The following is a 13,464-nucleotide window of genomic DNA, read 5'->3' on the forward strand; positions in this document are numbered from 1 at the left end:
TTGTATGATGAACAGCTTTGAATGACTTAGCTATCCTCAGCAATACAATGATCCAAGACAATCCCAAAGGACTAATGATGAAGCATATTACCCACCTCCATAGAAAGAACTGGTATTGTTTGGATACAGACTGAAGCATGCTATTTTCACTTCCTTCCTTCCTTCCTTCCTTCCTTCCTTCCTTCTTTCCTTCCTTCCTTCCTTCCTTCCTTCTTGTTTTATTTGAGTCTTCTTGTACATAATGACTAATATGGAAATGTTTTACATAATTGCACTTGTATAACATATCTGATTGCTTGCTGTCTTGGGGGGAGGGGAGAAAAGGAAGGAGGGATAGAATTTGGAACTCAAAATTTTTTTATGTTAAAAAATTGTTTTAACATATGATTGGGGGAGGGGGATAAAATATATATTTTTAAAAATCTAAAGATTTATGTGGAAGAAAGATTAGACGTGGAAGAAAGATTAGACTGGTTCTACTTGGCCCCAAAAGGCAGAATGAGGAGCAGTGGCTAGAAGTGGTGGAGAGTCACAGCCCAGTTCCATAGAAGAAGAAATTTGCTAATAATTAGTGCTATCCAAAACCACATGTGTTCCTTTGGGAGGTAGTGACCATCACTGGAAGTCTCCAGGTAGAGACTAAATGGTAGCCTGTCACTGATATTGTGAAGAGAATTCCCACTGAAATAGGTCGAATTGAATGAATTATGAGTTTCCTTCAGATTCAGAGATTCTATGATTCTAAGAATTCATGAATTTCATTAGAGACTACTAGTTCTTCAAGCAGTGCCCTCTTGAAAGTCCCATGAACTAAGTAAATCCTTCACACCATTATTCTTTAAAAAAAAAAAAAAAGCTTTCTCTAACCATCCTACTTCCATTTCCTGAGCCTGTCTGCTGTTGGGGTCCAGGTCAAGGGAAAGAAGCAAGGCTCTCTCAAAGTCTCTATCCATTCCTACACAGGGCCCCCTCTGCCTTCAACTGAGTCAATTAATCTCTTGGCTTCTTTTTTCTTGTCTGTAAAGTGGAGGTGATGGTTATCTGCCTCCGGGGGTGTTGGAGGATTAATTAGCTAATGTTTATAAAGCATTTTGAAGATGATAAGTGCTAATTATCATTACATAGATACCTTGTCCTTTATTCTAAATTCCTAGCTACCTCAGCTGAAATGCTTTGATTAAAATAGAAGTGATAACAGCCACCTCAGAAATGAAAGTGGAGGTTGACCTTTCTTGCCTTGAAAGCTGCCTTTCTTCCATGCTGTTAACCACTCATTTGTTGCCCCTTTTCACACCTCCACCTTCCCACAAGCCCACTGCCAAAGCTGTGGAAGACAAAGAAGAGGAAGTGGAAAGAGGTAAAATGGAGGGATGTTAGAATACAGAGGATACTATGAAAGACAGCAGGACAGAAAAAAAGAATAATCATTATCTCTAGTTCCTTCCCCCCTCCCTGCAGCAATTTTGATTTAATTATTTTCAATTAGTAAGCATTTAATTTCTCTCCTCTCTCCACCACTGAAAAAAAAGAACAAAAACAAAACTCTTGTAACTATTATGCCTAAGCAAACAAAACAAATTCCCATATTGAATGTGTCTAAATATATAAATCTCATTGTGATCCATGAGTCCTTCACTTCTGTGTCAGGAGGGTGAGCAGCATGTTTCATCATTGGTCCTCTAGAGTCCTGGTTGGTCGTTGCATTGATCAGAGCTCTCTAGTCTTTCAAAATTGTTTGGTTTTACAATGTTGTTATTGTATTAGCTGTTCTCCTGGTTCTGTTCACTTCACTCGGTATCACTTCATGCAAGTCTTCAGGTTTCTCTGAAACCATCCCTTATTCTCCACTGCTGACTTTCTCCTCCTGTCTCCTATGTGTGGTTTCCTTCAGAATTCTCTTCTTGACTCTCTTCTCTCCTATGCCTACACTCTCTCCCTTGGCTATCTCAACCACATGGTGGGTTCAAGTACTAGCTTTTCACAAGTGGCTCTTAATGGTCTAGCACTGGTCCTGACTTCTCACTTGAGCTCCAACCCCACGTTTCCATCTACTTACTAGAGATCTTGACCTATATGAGCCCCTGCCAACCTCAAACTCAACACCAAGAGCTAGAATGGCACGATGAAAACAATGCTGGATATAGACCCAGAAAACGTGGGTTTGAATCCCAGCTCTGCCATTTCCTGCATGTATGACCACGGGCAAGTTATTTAATCTCTCTGGACCTCAGTTCCCTCAGCTTAAAAAATGAGATGGTCCAATTTAGATTATCTCTAAAATTCCCTCCAACTCTAAATCTATGATCCTATGCCCAAAACCTAACTCCTCATCTTTTCCTTCTTTCTTACCTATTTCCTTTACTGGTGCCACCATCCTCCCAGTTACCCAGGTTTGAAATCTCAGTGTTATCTGTAGTCTTTCCCTATTTCTCCCCTATGACATCTAATCAATGGGCAAGTCCTATTGATTCTGCCTCAAGGATCTCTCTTCTATCTGCCTCCTTCATTTTTACCTATACTTCTACACTTCTCTAACTCAAGCCCTCATTATCTCTTGTCATGGCTTCTTAATCAGTCACCTTGACTACCATATCTGACCTCTATAATCCATTCATACCATTGTTAAAGCAATCTTTCTAATTCATGGGTCTGATCATATCATTCCAAGATCAAAAACCTCCACCTAGGAAATAAAACATAAAATGATTAGTCTGGCATTCAAGGCCTACTACCCTACCATTCCAGACATATATCACGTGACTTTCCCTTTCCTGCATCCTATTTGCAGCTAAACAGAATGACTTACTGTTCCTTAATCACATTCTGATCTCTCCTGGCTCCACGCATTTGTGCACTCTGCCCTCTCATGCCTGGAATGCCTTTTCCCATATTCTAATTGTTGAAAATCTTTTCTTTCATTAGGAACAAACACAGGTGCCACTTTTCTGACTCTGGACTCAGAGGACCGGGATTTGAATCCTGCCTCTGATACACACTATCTATGTGGCCTCAGGCAAATCCCTTATCCTCCCTAGGCCTTATCTGTAAAACAGAGAGTGAACCAGATGATATCTAAAGTCCCCTTTAGTTCTCAATCTTTCAAACTATCATCTTTTTTAAAAATATCGTTATGAACTTAATAAGCATTGCAAATATAAACATATTTTATATGAAACTAAACTTCTGTGAACATCATTTTATTTTAAATGTTTAAATTTCACACACCAGTGCCAAACTGCCCAGCTCGTTTATATCTCTGTCTGAACTCCCCAGTTCCCTTCTGTACATTTGAAGAACTGTTTCGTCGGTGCTCCTTTCTTTCCTTTCTTAATTTTTTCAGTGATAATCTATCAGTATCATTTCCCATATACTTGATCCCACCCACAACAACACCCCCTCCGAAAGAAACCTCCCTGTAACTAACAAGCATAGTCCAGCAAAACAAATTCACACATTGGCCATGTTTGAAAAATGCAGGCCTCATTCCAATATATCAAGAAAGTCTGACAATATATGCAGTGCTTGGCTACACTTTCTGCACTGTGTGGAACCCTGCATAAGTCAAATTCCTAAGACTTAAGGCAACCCACTCAAATATTCTGCAGACTAAGTGGTTAAAAAATATTTGTTGAATCAGTTTGAAAGAGAACTGGGTTGGGAAGCAGGAAGCCTAAGATTCCATCTTGACTCCGATACCAACTGGTTGTATGGCATTAGGAAAATTGCTCAGTTGAAATAATGAAAAGATTGTTTAAAATAATGTTTAAATATTATGTTTAATATAATGTTTTAAATAGTGAAATTTAAATATGTTTAAAACAATGAAAAGATCTAGGCATGTTCAAGCTCCTAAATTTTGATAGGTTAAGTAACAAGCCTTCCAGGGTCACAAAAACTAGTTAACTTGAATAAAACAATCAACTTTTTCATACTATGTGGGAAGGAAAGGTCCTTCATTGAGTTCTAGGCCCAAGTTAAGCCTCAAATAATGAAATAAGATGTCTACCAATCAATCAAGCAATAAACATTTATTAAGTGCCTACTATGTTACCAGCACTGTGCTAAGCACTGGATGTATATTACATTAAAATGTAAGTTCTTTGCAAATAAGTATTATTCCTTTTTTTAATCTTTTTGCATTTGTAACCTTAACATCTAGCAGGATACCTGGCACATTGTAGGCACTTAATAAATACTTGTTGGTAGAGATTAATTGCTTATACCAGTATGTCACAGCACCTGTTCTCAAAATGTGCACAATCATCCGCCCCACAGATAACCTAGGGGTCTTTCCAACCCACCTGGTTGCTACCCCTCTACCTTTTTGTCCTGTCCCTTACATTGCTTAGTCTTTGGAACAAATTGTTATGTTAATAATTATCAGTATAAAATGGCCTTTTATATGTTCAACAGAGGTTTTATGTGCTGCAGATCTTGTTTCCTGGATTTATGCTAATTTGGGAAACTATTGTATCCCTTTTTAGATTAATAAATGATCTGTGTTCCTAGCTTATTTCTGCTTTTAACTTTAACAAAAATAATCACATAGTGACCAGTCTTTTTAAAAATTCCATTATGATTTATTCCTTTTCCCCACCAATTTGCCCACCAATCAAGCCTTTTTTCAGACCTTGATACTTCCTTATTAAACTACATTAAGAACCTCCTAATTATCCTCCCTGCTCTCAGTCTCTTCCCTCCCCAATTTATCTTCCATGTAGTTACCAAATCTTCCTAAGGTACAGATCTGACCATGTCCTTCCCCTTCTCAGAAACTTTTGTTGTCTTTCCTATTGCCTACAGGATAAAACCAAAGTGCCTAATAAGTACCTCACCCCCCACCACTTTCCAAAATGGTTCCAACCTACCTTCAAGCATTATTTGAATCATGTGTTGAGAGCTATGGGGGCCTTCATGGCCATCAAATCTAACCATTCCATTTTACCAGTGAGCCAAGTAAAGCCCAGAGAAGCAATAGGACTATCTCAAGGTCCTATAGCTAGATAGTAGAGTGTGTAATCACCCTGGGAAGATAGGCTAGCACCAGATTATGAGGGGTTTTAAAAAATAAACAAAGAAGTTGGCATTTTATCCTACAAAGAATAGGGAGCCAGTAGAGCTTTTAAAACCAAGAGGTAACATGGTAAAATGCAGTCATCCAAGAGAGTAAGTTTCCTTAAAAATTAACAAACTCTATGTCCCAAGAAGGACTCAAACAGGAGCAATGAACTGTGTCGGAGTTATCATAAAGCAGATTTCTCCATTGGAGAGAAACTGACTTCGGTGATCTCTCAAGTTACTTCCAACTTTAGGACTGCATGATTCTATAAATCGACTACTTACCAGGGAGGAGATTATTCCTTATGTATGTTTGAAACCCTTCCTTCTACATTGCAACCACCTCCAGCCCTTTCTTCTTGTTCTATCCCCATTGGTGATGGAGGAAAACTGGTTGCCACTCATTGAGTTTAAATATGCCTTTTGGATACATGCTCCCTACCTGTTCTATTGATTGGATAGCAGTCCTTTCCAGGAAAGCCAGGTGGAAATAAATTACTGCCTTCCCCTGAGGACGTGCATCAGAATAATTCTGGGATCAACTGTTCTTCACAGCGTTACTTTTCCCCCATTTTTTTTTCTTTTTTCATTAAAGTAGAGGCATGAGTAATTGCTGAAAAATGTCCTGTTCAAGAAGCATCTAGTGACAGGAAGCTGGAATTGAGATGGAAGTCACATCTGTTTTGTTCATCACATTTTATTAAAACAGAGATAACACATCTCCATGAAGGCTGCATTAAAAGTGGGATATCTTAAGTGTCAAAAAACAGGGGCTTTGAAATAGATGTTGTCACTAAAACAACGATGTAGCACTTGCTCCTGAAGAATAGTACTTTTGAATAAGTTGCTATTTGAATCTGGAGTGGTACAAGGTGTGGCTTAAGTTTTCCTACGTGATAATATTTTTCTCCTTGGATGATCAAACATCATCACGAGGACAGGATTTTTCTTCCTTTATTTATGTTACATCAAGGTGACAGGTGCGAACACAGAAACATTATTGAAGTAAAAGATTCATGCCATGAAGTCATCTTCTCCACAGTGAGTGGTGGTGTGGCCTGGGATTGACTCAGGTCGGCCCCCTGCTCATTTGGTTCCAATATTGGAACAAAATGAGACACTCATACGCTATTCAACAGTTAATAAAAAAGTGATTTACTTAGCAATTCCAGGGGAAACATAGTCCATCAAGGACACCACACATTGATTCAGCTGAGCATGGCTCATCTGCCTCTGAGTTGCCTGTGGTGTTCTGTCAGCCAAGTATCAAGGAGGCCGTGGTACCTGATGGCCTTTTGTGTTCAGGCAACCCAGAAGTGATGCCAGTGGACTGAGCCTTCAGTCACCTGGACCAATTAAGTCTTGAGGATGGTTTCTATAACTTTTAGCGAAAATTAGTAGCCCAACCCACATAGTAAAGGGTTCTGGTTGATATTCCTCTTACCACACATGGGTTGCTTCAATTAATAAATGTTTCAGGGCCCTGAAAATTTCACCTACTGGCAGATTTTGAAATGCAGTTATATGAAAAGAGAGAGCAGAAGGGACCTCAGAAGTCACTGAGTCCAACCTCTTCTTTTTACCAATGAGAAAATAGAGGGAAAGACTGAATGACTTGCCTGGGATCCAAACTAGTAAGTGTCTGAGGCAGGATTTGAACTCAGGTCTTCCTAACCTTATTTCAAATGTGTTCTATTAACTATGCCAACTGGAGTAATTTTCTCAATTTTACTATGGCAATTTCCTAGTTTAAGCTTCAGTTTGTAAAAAAAATAATACTGTTTTAAGGTGGTGCTTCATGTCTAGAATGAGCGCCCTCCTCAATTCTGCCTTTACTATTCCTAGCTTCCTACAAAGCACAGCCAAAGTCCTGCTTCCTTCATGAGGTCATGGCAGATCCCCCATTTGTTAATATTCTCTGTCTCTCTCTGTCTCTCTGTCTCTCTCTCTGTCTCTCTCTCTCTCTCTCTCTCTCTCTCTCTCTCTCTCTCACACACACACACACACACACATACACACACACGCACGCACGCACGCACGCGCACACATACATTCCCTCCATCTCTTCCCTCTCTCCCCCTCTCCCTCCCCCAAGGAAGGTAAATTTTGATGGCCCAAAGCTGCCCAGTTAACTTGGGGTTTACTGGCCAGATTCCTTCTTTTCTTCCTGTCTCTCTCTCTCTCTCTCTCTCTCTCTCTCTCTCTCTCTCTTTATTTCCTTCTTTCTTGCTTTCCTTCCTTCTTTCTTTCTCTTTTCTCAAAGACCAACCCTTAAACACATCTCACTGTGGAGCTCACAGATTGGACTACAATAGGTCCCTGCCCAATCTCCACTTAATGGCCATATTTTGGGCCCTCCTGGCTCAGAGTGAATATCAATAGTAACTATGGGTCTTCCCCTCCCAGGTTTTTTTTTTTATTATTAAAAGGGCCATCTCTTGACTCACTTCTCAAAGAGGCCTATTCACTGAGTAAGCGGTGCCTCACTCAAAGTGATAACCTGAAAAGGCCTTAGCCTAAAAGGGCCAGGGTCTCCCATTGCATCCTGGGTCATCTCCAATCATCCTGATGAATATCTGGTCACTGGATCCAGATGGCTCTGAAGGAGAAAGTGAGGCTGGTCACCTTGCACAGCCCTCCCTCATTCAAATCAAAGTCAACAGCGAGTCATGTCATAATTTCCCTGGTGTCATGGTCCTCTTTGAAAATGAAAGACAAACACAACATCTGTGTTCTTGTTGTATGCCCTCAGTAGAAAGTAAGCTCCTTGTGGTCAGAGATTGTTTTATATTTCTCTCTAGTGCCTAACATAGCATCCAGCACCTTTAGGGGGAAGGGAAGAGAAGAAGGGGAGGGAGAAGGAAAAGAAAGGGAGAGGAGGAGGGAGAACAGGAAGGAGAGGAGAAGGGGAGGAAGAGAAAAGGAGAGGAGAGAAGGAAGGGAAGAGGAGGAGAGGGGAGAGAAAGGAGAACAAGGTAGAGGAGGGGAGGGAATGAAGGGAAGGAATAAGCATTTATCTAACACCCACTGTATGCCAGTTACTGTGCTAAGAACTTCGCAAATATGATCTCATTTTATCACTATAACAACCCTGGGAGGTAGGGTACAATTATTGTCCCCATTTTTGTGATTGAGGACATTGAGGCAAATAGAAGTTAAATGACATTGCAGTGACACTTGCAAGTTAAAATGCATAGGTCATACCTGGAAAGGTCTTTGGGTGGATCTCTTTGGGAAAACCAGCATTCTCTCTTCATGTGCTTTTTGACAGACTAGAAAAGCAATATGCCAAATTTACTGTAGAGCCTGAAAGAAAGATAATCCTACACCCTCCAAACCACTTTATACCAAACAAATCTATAGTTTATTCACCTGGTAGGATCTGGCCTTCCCTGAAAGTGACTCTAACCCTCTTATTCCTATTGAACATCCATGTGTGATGTTGGAAAGTAATGTCTGACTCTTTGTGAACTCATTTGTAGTTTTCTTGAAAAAGATGGTTTGCCATTTCCTTTTCCAGTTCATTTTACAGGTGAGGAAACTGAGGTAAACAAGGTTTAAGTGACTTGCCCAGGCTCACAGAGCTGGTAAGTGTCTGAGGCCGGATTTGAACTCAGGAAGACGAGTCTTTCTGATTCTAAGGCCAGTGCTCTATCCACTGCACCATCTAGCCACCCTTGGATTGCTTACATTACAGAACAGAATATCTGGGTCTCATTTCTAGCTCTACCACTAACTTGCTTTTGACCTTGGGCAGGCCATCATTTCTCTGCGTGGTGTTGTCTTCTTCTGCACAAGCACAGAGTTAGACTAGACCATCTCTGAACCTATAACCGAGTCTAAAATTCAACAAATGCACCTTCTGCCCCTATTGTATTATTTGCTAGACACATTATGCTAGCCACTAGTCACAAAAAATGACAGTCTCCATCTTCAAGCACTTATGATCTTGTTGGGAGTGGGGAGCGAGAGGAGAGGGTAATGTTAAGAGCGATGTGTTACATGAAAAATGAATGTGCTGCAAGGCAAGATTCAGACCATGACCCTGAGGAAAGTTTGAGGACAGTGAGATCACTTTTCTTTATTTAAAAAATAAAATATTATTGATAGCTTTAGTTTTTAGATCACCTTCACTTCTCAATGTATCTCTTATTCCCAGAGTGCCATCTTATGATATCCTATTATGAGAAAGAACCAAAAAGAAGGAACAAAAAAAGTGCAGCAAAACTAATAAATATTTCCCAAAAAAAGGTATGACATTCTATCCAACATATACATCCGTAGTTCCCCACCTCTGCAAAGAAGCAGGAAGTGGTGCCTCTTTGTATCTCTTCTTTGGGGCCACTTTTGGTTAGGATAATATCATACCATTACATTTCAGTTGTTTTGCTTTCCGTTTAGATTACTGTAGTCATTGTATATATTATTTTCCTGGTTCTGTTTACTTCACTTTTTTTCAGTTCATCTAAATCTCCTAATTTTTTATTGTAGTCAGAATTTCTTAAAAAAGAGTAACCTTCCCCTGTTTTTCAGTCATGTCCTACTCTTTGTGACCCCATTTGGGGTTTTCTTGGCAAAGATACTGGAGTGGTTTGCCATTTCCTTCTCTAGTCTATTTTACAGACAAGGAAACTGAAACAGAGTTAAGTGACTTGCCCACAGTCACACAGCTAGTGAGTGTCTAAAGCCACATTTGAACTCAGGAAGATGAGTCTTTCTGATTCCAAGCCCAATGCTCTGTCCACTGTGCCACCTAGCTGCCCCTACATTCATGTACCACCACCTGTTTAATCATTCTCCAAGATCACTTAAAAAAATCAGAAACAGTTGTCTCACCAAAGTCACAGAATAAATGGAGATGGGTTACCTTCCAGAAGTGGAATATGAAATTGCTGACCCTTATTCTTGGAGTTCTGATTAAAGATGACATTTGACATGTGGGAGAGCTCATTAATGAAGTTAGGGAAAAGATGAAAGGGTCTTATCATGAAAGGTCTCCTATTATAAAAGGGAAAAAACCCAATCAACAGGCTTTATTATTACATGTGTGCCTCAGGAAAACCTGAGTTCAAATGCAGCATCAGACAGTTGCCAGCTGTGTAACCCTGGGCAAGCAAACCCTATTTTCCTCAATTTCCTCCTCTGTAAAATAAGCTGAAGAAGGAAATGGCAAATCACTTCAGTATCTTTGTCAAGAAAACCCCAAATGGGGCCATGAAGAGTCAGACATGACTGAAAAACAGCTGAACAGAAATCATGACTATGACGCTGCTGTTTCTGAACTGCCAACACGGCCATCCAGATAGACTGAGGATTTTGAGATGATTTCCTAAATCCCAGAGATGGGCCACTAACTGATGAGAGCCATAGCAGTAAGCATCGGAGTGACGTTGTTGTGAAGTGACTGCAGAATGTAACAACTACCCAGCAAGGCTTCCCTCTCTAGTGCATTTTTCAAGGCTGTGGTTTGTTCATTCCAAAGCTTTCAACTCTCATCTTTTTTGTAAAGCACAAATGCAGAGAACCAGCTGTGAATGGTTTTTTTCCCCTCTATACTTTTAACTGTGGAATAAAAGCCTCAGGAATGAGTGGCAGACAAGAAACTAAGGAAGGCAACAAATGTTTGTTTGGCATGGGAATCTGACTTCTGTAGCACTTAGCAGACATACCAGGTGTTTTTCAAGAGGGTGTAATTTTTTTTTCTCCTTAAGATCAAGGGCCAAAAGATTATTGTCTGTTTCTTCCCATTTTGTTTTTTCAACCTGAATAATAGGCTCTCCTGTTATCAGGGCCTGTGTTTGTAGGGTTGCCAATTCCTCCCTCCCAAACACCCCCTTCTTCAGCTTTGTTTGACAGAGTCTCTCTCTGTTCTATTTCAGGTGCCAGGAGAGAATGAGAAGAACTGGAAGCCGGCCTTGGTTATGCTGACTGAGAAGGACCTCTTAATCTATGATAGCATGCCACGAATAAAGGAAGCCTGGTTCAGCCCTGTTCATACATACCCTCTGCTAGCTACCAGGTACCTATAAGCTTGTGCTTGGAGCCTGATATAATTTAGAACTTCCCGCTGACAGAACTATTGATCTGACCCTTGGCAATCTCTTTTGGACCAAGACCTGAGTTCTATGCCCACCTCTCATTCTGGACCTGTATTTGTTCAGTCTAACCATTTGTCAGGTTTCTTTAATCAGAAAATGCAAAAAAAAAATGGCTCCCTTTGTAGATCAGAGGGATATTATAAAATTGAATTAAATACTTGTGGAAAGCATGGAAGTTACTGGCCCAAAGTCACACAGGCAGTAAGGAACAGAGCCAGGATGCAAACCCAAGTCCTTTGAGGTAAAATGGAAAGAAAACTAGATTTGGAATCAGAGGACTTGAGTTTGAATGCTAGTTCTGCTGTTTACTATGTGGGTGATCCTGGGCCAGGGGTGGGGAACCTGCCACCCTCAGGGCCACATGTGGCTTTCTAGGTTCTTGGGTGCAGCCTTTTGCCTGAGTCCAAGTTTTACAGAACAAATCCTGTTATTAAAGGGATTTGTTCTATGAAGTTTGGATTCAGTCAAAGGGCCACATTTGAGGACCTAGAAGGCCACATGCAGCCTTGGGACCGCAGTTGCCCCACCCCTGCCTGGGCATATCATTCCATTTATTTGGTCTACAGAGCCTCCTCTGTAAAATGAGGATGTTAGAGTGTCCTTTAAGGTCTCTTCCAGCCCTAGATCTATGATTCTATGAAATAGAGACAGCATAACACAATGGAAAAAGAGCACTGAGTTTTGACTCAGAGGACCTGGGTTCAAATTTCATTTTTCCTACTTACTACCTATGCATTCTTGGGTAGGTCATTTCACCAATCTGTGCCTCCGTATCATGCCTTTTGTCTATCAAATGAGCTAGACTCAATGACCTCCAAGGGCCCTTCCATCTCTAACTCTATGATCCTATGATTCTCATGGGTTTTAGTAAAGGGCATAGAGAAGCTAGAGAATGTCCAGAAGAAGGTGGCCAGGATAGTGGGAAGATGCAAGACTGTATCAGGTGAGGATCTGGGAGAAAGCGGGGGTGTTTAGCTTAGACAAGAGAAGCCTTGGATGGCATGGAAGGACATAAAAGTTACATTTAGCTGTATGAAGGGCTGGCACATGGAAGGATGTTTAGCCTTGTGCTGGGTGGTTCTCAAGAACAGAACTAGGAGCAGCATTTGGAAGGGGCAAAGGCATAGATTTCAACCTGATGTCAAGAAGAACTTCCACCATCTCCTGCTGTAGTCTCCCTCCCTCCACTCACAGTCAGTGCCTCTAGCCTGGATTGCTACAATAGCCCCCTAAGTGGTCTCCCTGCCTCAAATCCCTATTCTCTCCAGTCCATCCTATGCCAAGCTGCCAAAGGGATATTCCTGAAACACATTTCTGACCATGTCGTTCCTCTGAGCAATAATTCCTATGACTCCCTGTTACATTTAGAGTCAAATGCAAGTCTTTTTTTGACATCGTTCTCGTCTGGGCAACCAGATGCCCTTCTAGCCCCATTACTAGCACATGACTCTCCAGCTCCCATCTCTGGGCCTTGCTCATGCAGCTCCCCACGCCTGGAATTCTCTCCCTCCTCACCTCCACTTTTTAGAATTCCTGCTTTCAGGGCAGCTAGGTGGTGCAGCGAGTAGAGCACCGGCCCTGGAGTCAGGAGTACCTGAGTTCAAATCTAGCCTCAGACACCTGACATACTTACTAGCTGTGTGACCTCAGGCAAGTCACTTAACCCCAATTGCCCTGCCTTCCCCCCTGCAAAAAAAAAAAAAAGAATCTCTGCTTTCTTTCAAAGCTTGGCTTAAGTGCCATTAGATACATGAAGCCTTTCCTGATTCCCCCCTCCCCCCATCTGCTAGTGCCTTCCCATCCCAAAAAATTATCTTGTATCTGTATCGCATATATCTCATATATTAGGGATTTGCAAACTATGGCCTGAGGCCAAATACAATGTAATAAAAATTAAATACAGTGAAACTTTATATGATATTATAAAAACCATTCTTAGCTCACAGTCCATACAAAAACGGGCAGCAGGCTAGAACTGGCCTGTTGGCCTAGTTTGCTCACCCCTCTTGTATATTCTCGTCCATGTACATTCCTCCTTTGATAGAATGTAAGCACACTGTAGACAGCAACTATTTCAATTTTGTCCTTGTATACCCAGAACAGCACCTAGCTGTTAATTATGCAGTCAATAATTTTTTTAGACTCTTAATATCTGTTGAATGAATAAAAAACCAAAGTCACAATCTGGCAAGCCGATTGGGGCTCCCAAGAAGCCATATTGTATCTTGCGAAAGATCACTGATTTGGATCTTCTTCAAATCACAGAGCCAGCCAAAAATTCAGTGCCTTGATCTAATGCCCAAATGGA

General features: G+C 41.0%; 1 protein-coding gene across 1 annotated transcript in view; it reads left to right on the forward strand.

Moving 5' to 3' along the window:
• The window catches only part of SNTB1 (syntrophin beta 1), a 311,463-nt gene that overhangs the window by 256,635 nt on the left and 41,364 nt on the right, over positions 1 to 13,464 (forward strand). The window contains exon 4 of the mRNA XM_036752733.1: positions 10,938 to 11,077. Coding sequence (XP_036608628.1) covers positions 10,938 to 11,077 — 140 coding nt within the window. The remainder of the gene's footprint in view (positions 1 to 10,937; positions 11,078 to 13,464) is intronic.

This window comes from Trichosurus vulpecula, chromosome 1 (assembly GCF_011100635.1).
Source record: "Trichosurus vulpecula isolate mTriVul1 chromosome 1, mTriVul1.pri, whole genome shotgun sequence".
Classification (NCBI taxonomy): Eukaryota; Metazoa; Chordata; class Mammalia; order Diprotodontia; family Phalangeridae; genus Trichosurus; species Trichosurus vulpecula.